Genomic DNA, 15,196 nt, shown 5'->3' with positions numbered 1-15,196 from the left:
ATCAGGGGGGAGAACTGCTCTCCACAAGAACCATTTAGTCCTTGGGAAACCCCCCCCCTCACACACAGAATGTTTTATGGAGTTATGGGTTATGGCAATGCATGTAATGCATATAATTAATTGGCAACTCAATTCTAATTTTAACCTCAAGTTTAATTTGATATAAATTGAATAAATATTATTTTGAAGAAAATACATGTCTGTATGAGTTATTGGCATAAAGTACCTTAGATGTTAGGCCGCAGTACAAGAAGCGGGCTCAAGACTCAAACTGACGCTCAAGCAGTGGTAATTTTTGCATTTGAAGATTCCCTGACAGCCCCTTTTGGCTGGCATTTCCCTATACAATTATAAAGAGATGGCAAGTTTTCTGAATTTTTGACAGCTGTGTGTCTTGGCCATGACCCATCCCCTCTTATCTCAGTCTTTAGTGACACTGCCATTCAAATGGGCTCTTCAATAATGAAATGAGCACTCCGGTGGATTCTTAATAATCGCCAAACCATTCTCCAAAAGCGGCGTTGGCTTTTGGCGACAAAAATAAGTGACTGATCCGGGGGTGCTGGTACAGTGACAGCACTGTTAAAAGTGCATCTTGTAGTGTGTGTTTTGACTGTGGCTAATGAAAAAAATATAAGTTATGATTTTTCCTATAACTTTTTTTTTTTGTAGTGGGAGTAATAAAAACACGCTTCTTGAGCTTGTGCATTAAAGCCCCTTTTAGCATGCGGGAGAGATGCCCAATGTTTCCTGCTGCCAACCGCCCCCCCCCCCCCCAACTCACCTCGGCAGCAAAACAGATGCCCAATCTCTCCCTCCCAACTGACATCCCCAACTCCCCTTGGCAGCGAGAGAGTTGCCCATGTTTTCATGCTGCCATGCAACCCACTCCCCATGCCTCCAATGACCCCCCCCCTTTACCTTCTTTTTAGATGGCTGGCTGGAGGGATGCCTACTCCCTCTGGCCAGCCTCTTCAAAATAGCCTTATATGTCTGGGCCAATCAGAGTCTTAGGCCCCTCCCAGGTGCATCCCGGTGCATCTGTGGAGGCTTAAGGCTCTGATTGGCCCAGAGGCATAAGGCTTCACTCATAGTAGGGGCCTTAAACAACCTGGACCAACCAGAGCCTAGAGGGCAAAGGCCTGCCATTTTGAAGAGGTGGGCGAGCTGGCTGAAGAAGTAGGCATCCCTCCAGCCAGCCATCTGAAAATAAGGTGGGGTGGGGGTTGCATGACAGCAGGATAGCATATGCAACTCTCCCGTTGTCGTGGGGAATTGGGGAGGTGTTTGGCAGCGGGAGAGATTGGGCATCTCACCAGCTGCGGAGGTGGTATGTCGGTTGGGCGGGAGAGATTGGGCATCTCTACCAGTGGTGGGGTGTAGATTGGGCATCTCACCCGCTGCGGAGGTGGTATGTCGGTTGGGCGGGAGAGATTGGGCATCTCTACCAGTGGTGGGGTGTAGATTGGGCATCTCTCCCGCTGCCGAGGGGAGTTGGGAGGTGTTGGTTGGCGGCAGGAGACATTGGGCATCTCTCCCACTGCCGAGGGGAGTTGGGGGGTGTTGGTTGGTGGTGGGAGACATTAGGCATCTCTTCTGCTGATGTCGTGGGGTTTTTTTTGTTGTTTATTCTATGCATGTGCCCATCACTGTAACCAGCGATGGGCATATGCAAATTTATTAAGTCTTTGCTACTCTCTGCCAAACTCATTTGCATGAGTTTTTTGGCGAGAATGACTCGCTTTTTTTACAATTGCTACTATAACGGCTGCAAAAGCAGCCCATCAGTTTTTTATGCAGTTTTTTTGAAAATCTAGCCCTAAGTTGGAAACCTAGAGGAACATAAACCCCCCAAAATTGAAAGAAAACAGTAATGAAAATGTACTCTTCAAGAAAATAAGGTCTGACAAAAGAAGCAGAACCTGGATGTTTATTTACCCCCCTTTTACAAAACCGTAAAAGTGGTTTTTAGGGCAGGTCGGCGCTGCTCCTGATGCATTCAGCACGCCGCCCTGCGCTAAAAAATGCTTTTGCTGTTTTGTAAAAGTGGGGATTAAGGAAATTTAAACAGTCATTAATCAGAATGGTAAAGACCAAAAAAGGAGAAATGACAACATGGATGTGCTTGAAAGGTTAGAAAATACCCTAAGCTGCAGCAATGTAAGCAGATGTAACCAGGCCAGCTGGCCTTTTATCATATGACATCTATCTTTGGTTAATAATGCCATCTTTTTCAGTATTAAAGGATATATTACATATGTATGGGCACCTCTGAATTTTAAAATAACCGCATATACTTATTTCACATTATTGAAATTATCTTTCAAAAAACATTTTCTGCTAATAAATGCCTGTTTTTGGATTTACAATTAAGAAAAAGCAACTCTATGAAAGAACCAGAAAGCAGCTGAAACACCCAACTCTAACCCCCCCCCCCTTTTTGCAAAACCACGAAAGCGGCTTTTAAGCGCAGGCTGGCATGCTAAATGCTCTGCGCTGCTCCCGACACTCATAAGAACTCTACGAGTGTTGGGAGCAGTGCAGAGCATTCAGCGTGTAAGAGAAAGGTTCTTGAAAAACTGCATGGAAAGATGTCCTGACCTCCAGTTGTTCTTCCAGATGTCACCTCCAAAATAACATCACGGTCATCGTGTTTGTCTTGTGGCACTAGAATCTGGAAGAGCTAAGAATTGAAAGAAGATATTGTTAGTACACATTTTATCAATTATTGTTAGCTTTTTAAAAAGGTACTAGCTATTGCTTTGAAATTCTCACTATCTTTCACAATAAAACAAACAAAAATTTGCAACTAAAAGGAAACTCAGCATATGAATTTACTACACTCGCGTGTTTGTTGCTGGGTTTTGGTTTTTTTTTAATAAAGTTTGCCCTGCCACTTCAAGAAACTGAATAATTTTACTTTATCCCAGGACAAGCAGGCAGCATATTCTCTACATGTGGGTGACGTCATCCACGGAGCCCCGTTGCAGACAGCTTTTCAAGCAAACTTGATTGAAGATCTCAAAGTTTGCTAGTGCTGTACCACGCATGTGTGTGCCTTCCCGCTCCACTAGAGGGCGCGTCCCCTCCTCATGGTCTTCAGTTCTTAGTTTTCCACAGAGCCAGAAAGCCCTGTCTCTCTTCTCTGCGTTTCTTCTATGTGCCTTTCTTGCACCACGGCTTCTTATTTTTACTTAGTTCGGGAGTCGCTGTGCTCTTCTTTGTTTTTCTTTGTTGTTTTTCCATTTTCGTGTTTTCGGCGAATCGGGGGCTTCCGGTTTGCCTTGGCCACCTGGCTTCATGTGGCCGCGGCCCTCTTTTTTGACTTATGTCCTGGCCCTTGACAGGGTTTAAAAAGTGCACTACTTTGGCTCGGCCCAATTTCAGATCATTTACCCACCTCCATCCCATTACCTTCAGGCCCCACTCTTCAGCTCGAATTTTCAAGCAAAGTCCTAGGCATCATCTTAGACTCTTCTCTCTCCTTTAATGATCACCTCAACTCCCTGGTAAAAAAATGCTTCTTTAGCCTCCATATGTTGAGGAAAGTAAGATCCTGCTTTCATCATTCTCATTTCGCCATCCTCGTTCAATCCACCATCCTCTCTAGACTGGACTACTGCAACTCCATCTACATAAGCCTAACTAAGTAAAACCTCCATAGACTTCAGCTAATTCAGAACGCCACGGCCAAGCTTATTTTCGCAAAAGGCAAATTTGATCACGTCTCCCCACTCCTCTCCAAGTTTCACTGGCTCCCAGTATACTCCAGAGTCCTCTATAAATGTGCCTGCATAGCCTTCAAGATTCTACAGGGCGTCCTTCCTCCCGTTATCCCACTCTTTTGGAATTCCTCAAACCCACTCTCCACTAGACCCTCCCAAAAATTGAAACTATCTTTCCCATCTATAAAAGGTATATCCCGCGCAGGAAAACTTGGAACATCCCTCTCCTTTAGAACCACAGAACTCTGGAACAACCTCTCACCCCCGCTCAGAAATTCTAGCTCCTTCCAATCCTTCCGCAAACACTTGAAAACTTGGCTCTTTTCAAAAATCTAATCACCTCCCGTTCTCTAGCACCCTGTCCCTTTCTATCTTCTCAGTCCCTCTCCTATATCCCTTCTTTGTAGTTCCTTTCCTCTCAACCTCTGTAAACCGTGCCGAGCTCTGCGCTTGCGGAGATGGTGCGGTATACAAACCTAAGGTTTAGTTTAGTTTAGTGCGGTCTGGTGATTTCGATCACTAATCCACACCGCTGGTGCATCTTGTGCCTCAGAGTCGACCATCCTACGGGCTCTTGCCCTCATTGTGCCCTCCAACCTCGGGCTCTCAAGAGGCGTTGAGCGCGGATTGCGGAGCTCCTTGCTATGGAGACTGATCTCACTGCGGGCCCGGTCTCGGCCTTGACCTCGGTCCCGGGAAAATCTCCCTCGACCTCGAAGACCTCAATGGCCCCGGCTGCCAAATCCTCCACCGCAGGTAAGTCTCCTCTTCCATCTTCAGGGTCAGTTCAGCTACCTAAGAAGCTCTCCTCGGAGTTTCTGAACGTCCAGGCGATGGCTGCCTCGACAAAACCGCCTACTAAGAATTCTTGGGACACAAAATACAAATGTTTCCTGACCTGGCACGAGAAACCCAAAAACGACGTCGAGAATTTCTGATCTTAAAACAGAGAGTTATTGCGCTTGGAGCTTCTTTCTTTCTAAGACACCCATGTAAATGTGTGATAATATATCAAAAGCAAAAATACGTTTTCTTTGACCCTACACAACTGACTACCTTCTTGTCGGCTGTGCGCCTGAATGCAGGGACATCATGAGAGCTCATTGAATTAATTTGGATATTTTTCAGCTGACTGGATTTCCTGAATTTCCTGTTTTTCTTTCTTTATATTAATGCTCGCTGTTATTACTTCTTGGATCTATGATTTGTGGACTTGAGCTGGAGTTAAGTTATATTTCTTTTTGATAGTGTTAAATACAACAAAATTTTTGTATTTTGTGCTCTTTAACTATCTTTCTGTACAAGTGGATACTTGATATTTTTTATGGAAAATGTGATAAATAAATAATAATTAAAAAAACAAAACAAAAAAAAAAACGCCTACTAAGGCCTCCAAGCATGCCTCCACCATAAGGGAATACTCTTCCTCGAGGTCGCCCCCGGTGGAGCGCACTGCCGCACCTCTAGGGCCGAATATGGTCTCGGTGCCGATGTTCAAGGATATGCTTAAGGCTATCATCTCCTCGCAGCTCTCCTCTGCTTTGGCTCGGCTTGCCCCGTCCTCGACCTCGCTCGCGACGGACCAGCCCGAGCGTCGCCTCGAAGGTTCTTGGGGCAAGGGACATCGGTCCTCCTCGGACTCTTCCCCGCTTCCTTCGCAGCGGGAGTTCCCCGCCGCTCGGCCTCGTTCGAGGCACCGGTCGAGGCGTCTTCTCCCTTGTCCCGGAGACCCGCTAAGAAAGCCAGGGATTCCTCCCCGAGGCGGAGTAGATCGCCGGGACCTCATACGACGGGGTCCATTAAAGCCTTGGACCTGGTGTTGTCGGATCCAAGTCTCCAGTGGTCGCCGGTGCGGCATCAGACTCCTTCCTGTGGGGCACCGGCGTCGGGAGCTTTGGCCTCTTTTTCCTGACGCTTGTCGTCTTCCCGGGACCCCTGGAGGGGGGCTTCGTCGGTCCTCGCCTGCGGGAACCGCTAAGCACAAGCTGTCCTCAACACTCCCCCCCCCCCCCAATTCTTTCAGCAGGGCTTCTTCAACATCAGTGCTTGTTAACACTGACATGCCGGCGCAGTACTCCCGGGAGGCTTCCCCCTCTTTTTCTGCTGCCTTACAGTCTCGCTCGACCTCCCCCCTTGGGGGGCGGTCTGAGAGCAAGCCCTCTTCTTTCACCAGATTCGTTCTGGACATGGGGAAGGCATTGAATTTGGACCTTCAGTCGGATTCCCACTATACCAAAGAATATTTGGAGGAGATGGAACTTCCCTATCCTCCTAAGGAGTCCTTGCAGCTCCCCTTGAATCCGGTGTTGAAACAAACTTTTTCCGCAACCTAGAGACTCCGTATGCTATCCCGGTCATTCCGTCTAAAATGGAGCCTCGGTACCGGTAAGGGGTTCGAGAAGGCTCAGCTTTCCCACCAGTTTTTGGTAGTGGAGTCTTCCCTCAAGAAGTCTCATCCTTCTAAGGTCTAAGTGGCTGTCCTGCCCGGCCGGGTGGGAAGGACTATGGATAAGTTTGGTAGGCGCCTGTACCAAAATTCTACGATGGCTAACAGGGTCCTTAATTATAACTTTACTTTCACGTCCTACCTTAAGCAGTGCGTTAAATCTCTGCTGTCTTTTCAGGATGACTTGCCGGTCGACCGCCGTGTGGTTTTCCGCCGGCTTCTGGATACTCTTTCGCAGCTTCGGCTTTACATATTCCAGGCTTCGTATGATGCTTTTGAACTTTCTTCTAGGGTCTCTGCCTTCGCTGTGGCCATGCGTCGCTTGGCGTGGCTGCGTATAGTTGATGTGGACCCGAATCTGCAGGACCGGTTGGCAAATCTCCCGTGCTTGGGCAACGAACTCTTTGATGACTCCATCAAGGCGGCCATCAAGTGCCTCTCGGAGCACGAGCACTCCTTTGCTTCCCTGGTCTGGGCCCAAGGCGAAGCCTGCTCCTCCCAAATCGTATAGATTGACTTCTCGGCGCTACCCGCAGAAATAGACGCCGGCGTTTTCTAGACCTCCTCCGAGACGTCCACAGCAGCAGAGGGTCCCGCTGAAGCCACAGACCCTGGCTGCAGCCAAGCCGGCGCCGTCCTTCTGACTGGCTGGGCGGGAGGGGGCTGACCTCCCCCACCCTCGAGCCTGCTCCTCTGCCTTTCGGGGGCTGTCTCAGCGCTGGGCTCTGATCACTGCGGACAAGTGGGTCCTCTCATCAACAGGGAGGGGTATTCGCTTCATTTCCAGTCCTCACCTCCGGACTGGCTCCCCAGAGAGTATCCTTCGAGCAGCGCGCAGCTTCCCCTGCTTCTCCGGGAGGCTCAGGCCTTCCTTCGCCTGCAGGCGGTGTAGGAGGTCCCCTGTTGTCAGCGGGGACCCGGGCTTTACTCCCGGTACTTTCTGGTTCCCAAAAAGACTAGGAACCTTCGCCCCATTTTGGATCTCCGTGGGCTGAACAAGTTATTGGTTAAGGAGAAGTTCCGATGCTCTCTTCCCACTTTATATCCCTTGATGGAAGAGGAGGACTTGTTGTGTTCGCTAGACCTGAAGAAGGCTTACACTCATGTCCCGATCCACCCGGCCTTTCGATGCTTCCTTCGCTTTCGGGTGGGGGACCTTCATCTGCAATATTGGGTCCTCCCGTTCCGACTTGCTTTGTCCCCACGGGTCTTCACGAAATGCGTGGTGGTGGTGGTGGCTCTGAGGTCTCGGGGTCTCCAGGTGTTCCCGTACCTTGACGACTGGCTAATCAAGACACCGTCGAGGGACGGGGTTATCTTAGCGACCCGTCAGACTATTATCTTCCTTCAGCGTCTGAGGTTTGAGGTCAACTTCCCAAAGTCCCAGCTGTGCCCCTCCTAGTCCCTGCAGTTTATTGGAGCCATGCTGGACATGGTTCGCCTCCGGTTGTTTCTGCCTCAGTCTCAGCAAGCCGTCCTCGTTCGGCTCAGTCAACAGGTTTCCCCGAGGGCTTTGGTCTCGGCCAGGCAGATGATGATTCTCTTGGGGCACATGGCCTCCACCGTTCATGTGACGCCCTTTGCCAGACTGCACCTCCGGGTGCCTCAGTGGACTCTGGCGTCCCAGTGGATGCAGATCGGGATCCCGTATCTCAGCGACTCCCTCCTTGAGACGCTCGCTCCGTTGGTGGACCGACTCTTCCAATCTTTCAAGATGTTTACTCTTTCTTGTGCCCCCGCCTCGGAAAGTCCTAACGATGGACTCCTCGGCGTACGCCTGGGGGGCTCATCTCGACGGCCTTCGGACTCAGGGTCCTTGGTCGGATGCGGACTGTCGCAGCCACATCAACCTACTGGAGCTCCGAGCCATTTACAGGGCGATGGTAGCTTTTCGTCACTTGCTGCAGGATCAAATGGTCTTGGTGCGTATGGACAACCTGGTGGCGATGTATTATGTGAACAAGCAATTGGATACGGGTTCCCTGTCGCTCTACAAGGAAGCTCTTCGGCTTTGGGAGTGGGCGATATGCACATCTTCCTTTGCGCGGTCTACATCCAGGGTGAGCAAAACTGCCTGGCAGACAGGTTAAGTTGCCTCCTTCAGCCGCACGGGTGGTCGCTCCATTCCTCGACTCTTCGTCAGGTGTTTGCTCGATGGGGGACTCCGCAGATAGACCTGTTCGCTTCGCCCCTCAATTACAAGTTGCCCCGCTTTTGTTCGAGGATCTACTCCCTGGATCATCTCGAGGCGGATGCTTTCCTTCTGGATTGGACGGGCAGGTATCTCTATGCGTTCCCTCCCTTTCCTCCGATTCTGAAAACTCTCGTGCACCTCCAATCGACGCACGCTGCTATGATTTTAATAGCGCCTCGGTGGCCCAGGCAGCCGTGGTTCTCTATTCTTCTCCAACTCAGTGTCCGGGAACCTTTTCTGCTGCCTGTATATCCGTCTCTGCTGTCTCCTTTCCACCTGACTTCCTCCCTGGGGTTTTCTCAGTCGGTGTGCAATATTCTAGAAGCTTCTAGGAAAGCTTCCACTAGACAGTTGTATTCTCAAAAGTGGTCTAGATTTGCCGATGTTGCGTTTCCCAACGCATAGAGCCTTTGTCTGCCTCCTTGTCCTCAGTGATGGAGTACTTGCTTCATTTGTCTCGGACTGGGCTTAAAACAACTTCTATTAGAGTTTATCTCAGTGCGATTGCTGCCTTTCATCGGCTACTTGATGGGAAATCGTTCTTGGTCCATCCGCTGATTTCTCGCTTCATGAGGGGCCTCTTGAATGTCCATCCTCCTTTCAAGCCTCCCCCAGTGGTTTGGGATCTTAATGTGGTTCTCGCTCAATTGATGAAACCTCCATTTGAACCCCTGGATAGGGCCCATCTGAAGTTCCTTACTTGGAAGGTGATGTTCCTGATTGCTCTCATGTCTGCTCGCAGGGTCAGTGAGCTGCAGGCTCTGGTTGCAGACCCACCTTTTACTGTCTTTCATCATGACAAGGTGGTCCTGCGTACTCATCCTAAGTTCTTGCCTAAGGTGGTTTCGGATTTCCACCTTATATCAGTCTATTGTCCTTCCGGTGTTTTTTTTCCTAAGCCCCATTCTCACCCTGGGGAAGTGGCGCTTTACACTCTTGACTGTAAGCGGGCGTTGGCTTTCTACCTACATCGTACCCAGTCTCATCGAAGTGATCCTTAACTTTTCTTGTCCTTTGATCCTAATCAGTTGGGGCGTCCTGTTTCCAAGCACACCTTGTCCAACTGGTTAGCTGCTTGTATTTCCTTCTGCTACGCTCAGGCTGGTCTCTCGCTGCACGGTCAAGTCACGGGGCATAAAGTCCAAGCGATGGCGTCGTCGGTCGCTTTCCTCATGTCCACGCCTATTGAGGAGATCTGTAAGGCTGCCACTTGGTCTTCGGTTCATACCTTCACCTCTCACTATTGTCTGGATGCTTTTTCCAGACGTGACGGCCAATTTGGTCAGTCGGTTCTGCATAATCTGTTTTCATAAATTGCCAATTTTCCCTCCGTCCCTTTTTGGTTAGCTTGGAGGTCATCCACATGTAGAGAATATGCTGCCTGCTTGTCCTGGGATAAAGCACAGTTACTTACCGTAACAGGTGTTTTCCAGGGACAGCAGGCAGATATTCTCGCAACCCTCCCACCTCTCCAGGTTGGCTTCTTTGCTAGCTATCTGAACTGAAGACCACGAGGAGGTGACGCGCCCTCTAGTGGAGCGGGAAGGCTCACGCATGCGTGGTACAGCACTAGCAAACTTTGAGATCTTCAATCAAGTTTGCTTGATAAGCTGTCCGCGACGGGGCTCCGTGGACGACGTCATCCACATGTAGAGAATATCTGCCTGCTGTCCCTGGATAACACCTGTTACGGTAAGTAACTGTGCTTTTCTTCTTCATCTTAGTACAAGACCCACAAATCAGTTGAGCTTTCATGATAGTCATAATAAACATGCACAAGATAAATTTGCATAGATTAATCTCCAATTAGTAAAAATTTATCTGATGCATATTCCAAGTGAATTTAAAAAAATAAAACCCACCAAAAAAACCCTCAACTACCTATGATGTTGCTAGGACATATTTAGAAAACCGTGCTTTAAGGGATGCCAAGAAACAACCTTGGAGGCAATTTTAGAAATAATTTATGCACATAAAACAAGAGATTTGCACATAGAAATGGCTTATTTCAAAACTGCCTAGAGCAGTCTCTCTCAAACTTTTGTAGCTCCAGCACACTAAATGGAGCAAATTTTTTTTGTAGTTCATAATTGAAATTATAAAATTGCAAAAGCAACTAAAAATTTAAATTTGAGAGTTATTTATACAGTGGTGCCTCGCATAACGAACGCCTCGCACAGCGAACGCTGCGCACAACGAACTTCATGTCTTGCTTCCTACAACGAACTTCGTTTCACACAATGAAGTCGCCCGAGCTGCATCCTTCCGCGCAGGCACTGCTATTAACTGCCCTCTCTCCGCCTGGCTCCCTGTGCAGTGGCGGACCGTCGGCTCGCAGGGGCCCGGCGCCTACTGCTGATGCGTTGGGGGGGGCGGAGCTACTCTCGCCGCTTCCCCAATGCTAGAAAAAAAAATGAACTGTCCCAGTTTTTGCCGCTGAGACTCTGCCCTCTCTCACTGTAAAATTAGACTCTACTTAGTCTGTCTTTAAATTTAAAAAATGTGTGTTGTTTTAAAAAACAATTATGTTGTTAGATGTATCTAAATAAAAATAATAACCAAAAATTTATCTTTTTTTATGTCATCTTAGCATATTTTATGCTACAGAACGAATTATTTTTTTTAACATGTATTGTTATGGGAAAACGCGTTTCACATAACAAACTTTTCGCATAACAAACTTGCTCCTGGAACCAATTAAGTTCGTTGTGTGAGGCACCACTGTACTTTCTTTATGCTATATATAGGTAATTATAACAATGGTGAAACTAAAGATGATAGAATGGAATTGCTAATCAATGCGATGGATGTGCTCGTTTCTAAATGCAAAATAACTTAAATTTCTGTCAGAGTTGAAAATCCAAGTTCGCAAAGATAAGAAGATCCAAACGAAGATCCAAACGGTAACAAGCCTTGATTGCTTTGTTGTTCAAGTTAAGATAACTAATGCATAAAAAGTCAAAATAAAAATTACTTGCCATTGGTTTTCAAGGACCAATCAGATATAAAAAGATGCTTATCTGGGCGGTTGTATCATTATGTACACAGACGCTCATATTGACAGACTCTTGCATACGCAACGTACATACCATCTATTCAAGTGTATACTTATGAAGGGAATTAAAAAAAAATAAAGTAAAATTCTGGAATCTCTTTGAGGCATACCTGGAATCTCTTTGGGGCACACCACTGTGCTGGGACACTCAATTTGAGAGACACCGATCTAGAATATGCTGGTAGTACATAATCCCATTTTATGCATACTTGTACCCACACCTAGGGGTGGAGTCTGGACCTACATGCATACTTTTAGATTTTCAAAAAACAAACAAACATATTTTCTGGAAAACTTTATGATTACTAAAAGCTATGTATGTAGACTTAACACTGACTCTACATACTGTAATAGGACTTCTCATTCACTCCTACCCTAGTTTATATTTTATTCATGCACTTTACTGACTTCACATGCAACTTTCTTTAACTTAGTCCTCTTATTTTCTACTTACTGCTATTTAAGTAAGCATTTAAAACCGATAATAGTTTGAGTTATCCAAGGTATCTTGAGTTAATGGCTCACTGGATGTATCTTTTGGAAAGTAAGAAGTTTTGAGTCTGATAAGGTTATTTGACTTTTTGAAACCAATGTCAGTCTTCACAAGCGAGGACACATCCAGTGTACCAGAACCAGACAGGATCTTCCATGGAGACCAAGAAGAAAAATTGTCAACAATAGAGGTAAGCCACGAGGATGTCCTCCAGCAGATAGAAAGATTAAAAAGCGACAAATCACCAGGCCCTGATGGAATATACCCTAGGGTACTAAAAGAACTAAAAAACGAGATAGCGGGAATACTCCAACAAATTTGCAACCTATCCTTGAAAACTGGAGAGATCGCGGAGGACTGGAAGACAGCAAATATTACACCTATCTTTAAAAAGGGATCGAGAGGAGACCCAGGAAACTACAGGCCGGTAAGTTTGACATCGGTTCCGGGCAAGATGGTAGAAGCACTGATAAAGGATAGCATCGGTGAGCACATCGAAAAAAATGGGCTGATGAAAGCGAGCCAACATGGCTTCTGCAAGGGAAGATTGTGCCAAACAAACTTACTGCTCTTCTTTGAGGGGGTAAACAACCAGTTGGACCAAGGCGAACCCGTAGACATCATTTACCTTGACTTCCAAAAGGCCTTTGGCAAGGTACCCCATGAGCGGCTACTTAAGAAGCTGTGGAATCACGGGGTGGAAGGGGATGTACACAGATGGGTCAAACACTGGTTGGCAGGCAGAAGGCAGAGGGTTCGAGTGAAAGGTCACTACTCGGGCTGGATGAGGGTCACGAGCGGAGTTCCGCAGGGGTCAGTACTTGGACCACTGCTTTTCAATGTATTTATTAATGACCTGGAAACGGGGACGAAATGTGAAGTTTTATGACACCAAACTCTGTAGCAGGGTTACAACTGCCGAAGAGTGTGAGGAACTACAAAGGGACCTAAACAAACTGGAGGAGTGGGCGAATAAATGGCAGATGAACTTCAATGTAGGGAAATGCAAGGTCATGCATATAGGGAAAAAGAACCGGATGTTCAGCTACCAAATGGGGGGATTAGTATTAGAGGGAAGTAGCCTTGAAAGGGACTTGGGCGTACTGGTGGACACAACAATGAAGTCAACGGCACAATGTGCAGCAGCCTCAAAGAAGGCAAACAGAATGTTGTGTATTATCAAGAAGGGTATTACAACCAGAACAAAAGAAGTCATCCTGCCGTTGTATCGGGCAATGGTGCGCCCGCACCTGGAGTACTGTGTCCAGTATTGGTCACCGTATCTTAAGAAGGATATGGCAATACTTGAGAGGGTTCAGAGGAGAGCGACACGAATGATTAAAGGCATGGAAAACCTTTCATACACTGAAAGATTGGAGAGACTGGGGCTCTTCTCCCTGGAAAAACGGAGACTTAGAGGGGACATGATAGAAACCTACAAGATCTTGAAGGGCATAGAGAGAGTAGAGAGGGACAGATTCTTCAAACTTTCAGAACACAAGAACAAGAGGGCATTCGGAAAAGCTGAAAGGGGACAGATTCAAAATGAATGCTAGGAAGTTTTTCTTTACCCAGCGTGTTGTGGACATCTGGAATGCGCTTCCAGAGGGCGTAATAGGGCAGAGTACGTTGCAGGGGTTCAAGAAAGGATTGGACAATTTCCTACTGGAAAAAGGGATAGAGGGGTATAGATAGAGAGCTACTGCACAGGTCCTAGACCTGTTGGGCCACCGCGTGGGCGGACTGCTGGGCACGATGGACCTCTGGTCTGACCCAGTTGAGGCAATTCTTATGTTATGTTCAATTAATTGAATATTACTGTTTTTTATTGTTTGTTTATGTTATTTTGAAATTATATATATGTTTTATTGTAATTGCTTGTGAATTAAGCAGATTTTTTAAATAAATCAGACTCACTCCTAGTACTCGGTCTTATCCGTCTGTGTTCCACCTTTGCTTCCAACTTATAGGGCTTCCTTTATGAAGCTGCGCTAGCGGGTTTAACATGCGTGATTTTTCATCACGCGTTAACCCCCGCGCTGGCTGAAAAATTACCGCCTGCTCCAGAAGAGGCGGTAGCGGCTAGCGCATCTGGCGGTTTAGTGCGCGCTATTAGGCGCGTTAAACCGTTAATGCGCCTTTGTTAAAGGAGCCCATGTCAATTCAAATGTTTTATTGCATATTTTGTTGACAATTTAAATACCTACTATGCTATAGTATGTACTGATATTTGAATATTTTTTACTGCTGTAATTAATTGTCTGTTGTTCAATTTATTCTTGCTATATAGTTTCATCAACATGCAACAGAGAACATTATCAAGAGGGCTTCTATTCTTAGATGTTTACAGCTTGTCAATTTAGGTGTTTATTTATCAGCTAATTAGGATGTTTGTGAGGCAAGAAAGTAAAAGTAAGAGGAAAAGAAGGCCACTTTGGTTCTCATAAGTAGTAGCCTATAAAGGTATGGAATAAGGAGTTAGCTTTCATAAACTACAAAAAAAACAACAAAAAACAAAAATACACAGAAAGAGAAGTCAGGCAAAAATATCTGGAAAAGTTAAGAGAGGATGGTCTTGTAGTCAGGAAAGCAAAGATGCAAATGTAAGAAAAAAAAAATAGCTGATATGGTAAAACAAGACTTTTTTAGATATATTAGTGATAGGAAGAAGTGCAAAAGTGGCATTGTGAGACTCAAAGGTGAAGGGGAGGAATATGTAGAAGTTGATAAAGATAAGGCCGAATTGCTCAACAGATATTTCTGTTCTGTGTTCACGGTTGAAGCGGGATCGCAGAAGACACATGAATAGGGATGGAGGAGTAATAGACCCTGATCGATTTTCAGAGGGTTGTGTTCGTGAGGAGCTAACTAAAATAAAGGTAGAAAAAGCAATGGGGCCTGATGGTGTACATCCTACGGTGCTGAAAGAACTTAGGGAAGTTCTGGTAGCTCCGCTGACTGACCTTTTCAATGAGTCTCTAGAGCTAGGAGTGGTACCGGAGCACTGGCTAAGGGAGGATGTGGTCCCTCTCCACAAAAGTGGAAGTAAGGAACAAAAGTGAAATTAAGGAAGAAGCAGGGAATTGCAGGCCAATAAGTCCGACTTCTGTGGAAAACAAATTAATAGAAACCCTTTTAAAACAGAGAAAGTCAAGTTTCTGTAATCCTATGGATTACAGGACCGGAGGCAACATGGATTCACTAGAGGTAGGTCTTGTCAGACAAATCTGATCAATTTCTTTGACTGGGTGATCAGAGAATTGGATAGAGGATGTGCGCTAGT

General features: G+C 46.6%; 1 protein-coding gene across 5 annotated transcripts in view; it reads right to left on the bottom strand.

The window, feature by feature from the left end:
* Positions 1–15,196, bottom strand: part of MTRF1 (mitochondrial translation release factor 1) — an 85,023-nt gene that overhangs the window by 26,546 nt on the left and 43,281 nt on the right. For all 5 annotated transcript variants that reach the window (XM_033947908.1, XM_033947904.1, XM_033947907.1 and 2 more), the window contains exon 4: positions 2,602–2,683. In XM_033947908.1, coding sequence (XP_033803799.1) covers positions 2,602–2,683 — 82 coding nt within the window. The remainder of the gene's footprint in view (positions 1–2,601; positions 2,684–15,196) is intronic.

This window comes from Geotrypetes seraphini, chromosome 6 (assembly GCF_902459505.1).
Source record: "Geotrypetes seraphini chromosome 6, aGeoSer1.1, whole genome shotgun sequence".
NCBI classification, from domain to species: Eukaryota; Metazoa; Chordata; class Amphibia; order Gymnophiona; family Dermophiidae; genus Geotrypetes; species Geotrypetes seraphini.
This window is presented reverse-complemented; position numbering and strand designations above follow the sequence as displayed.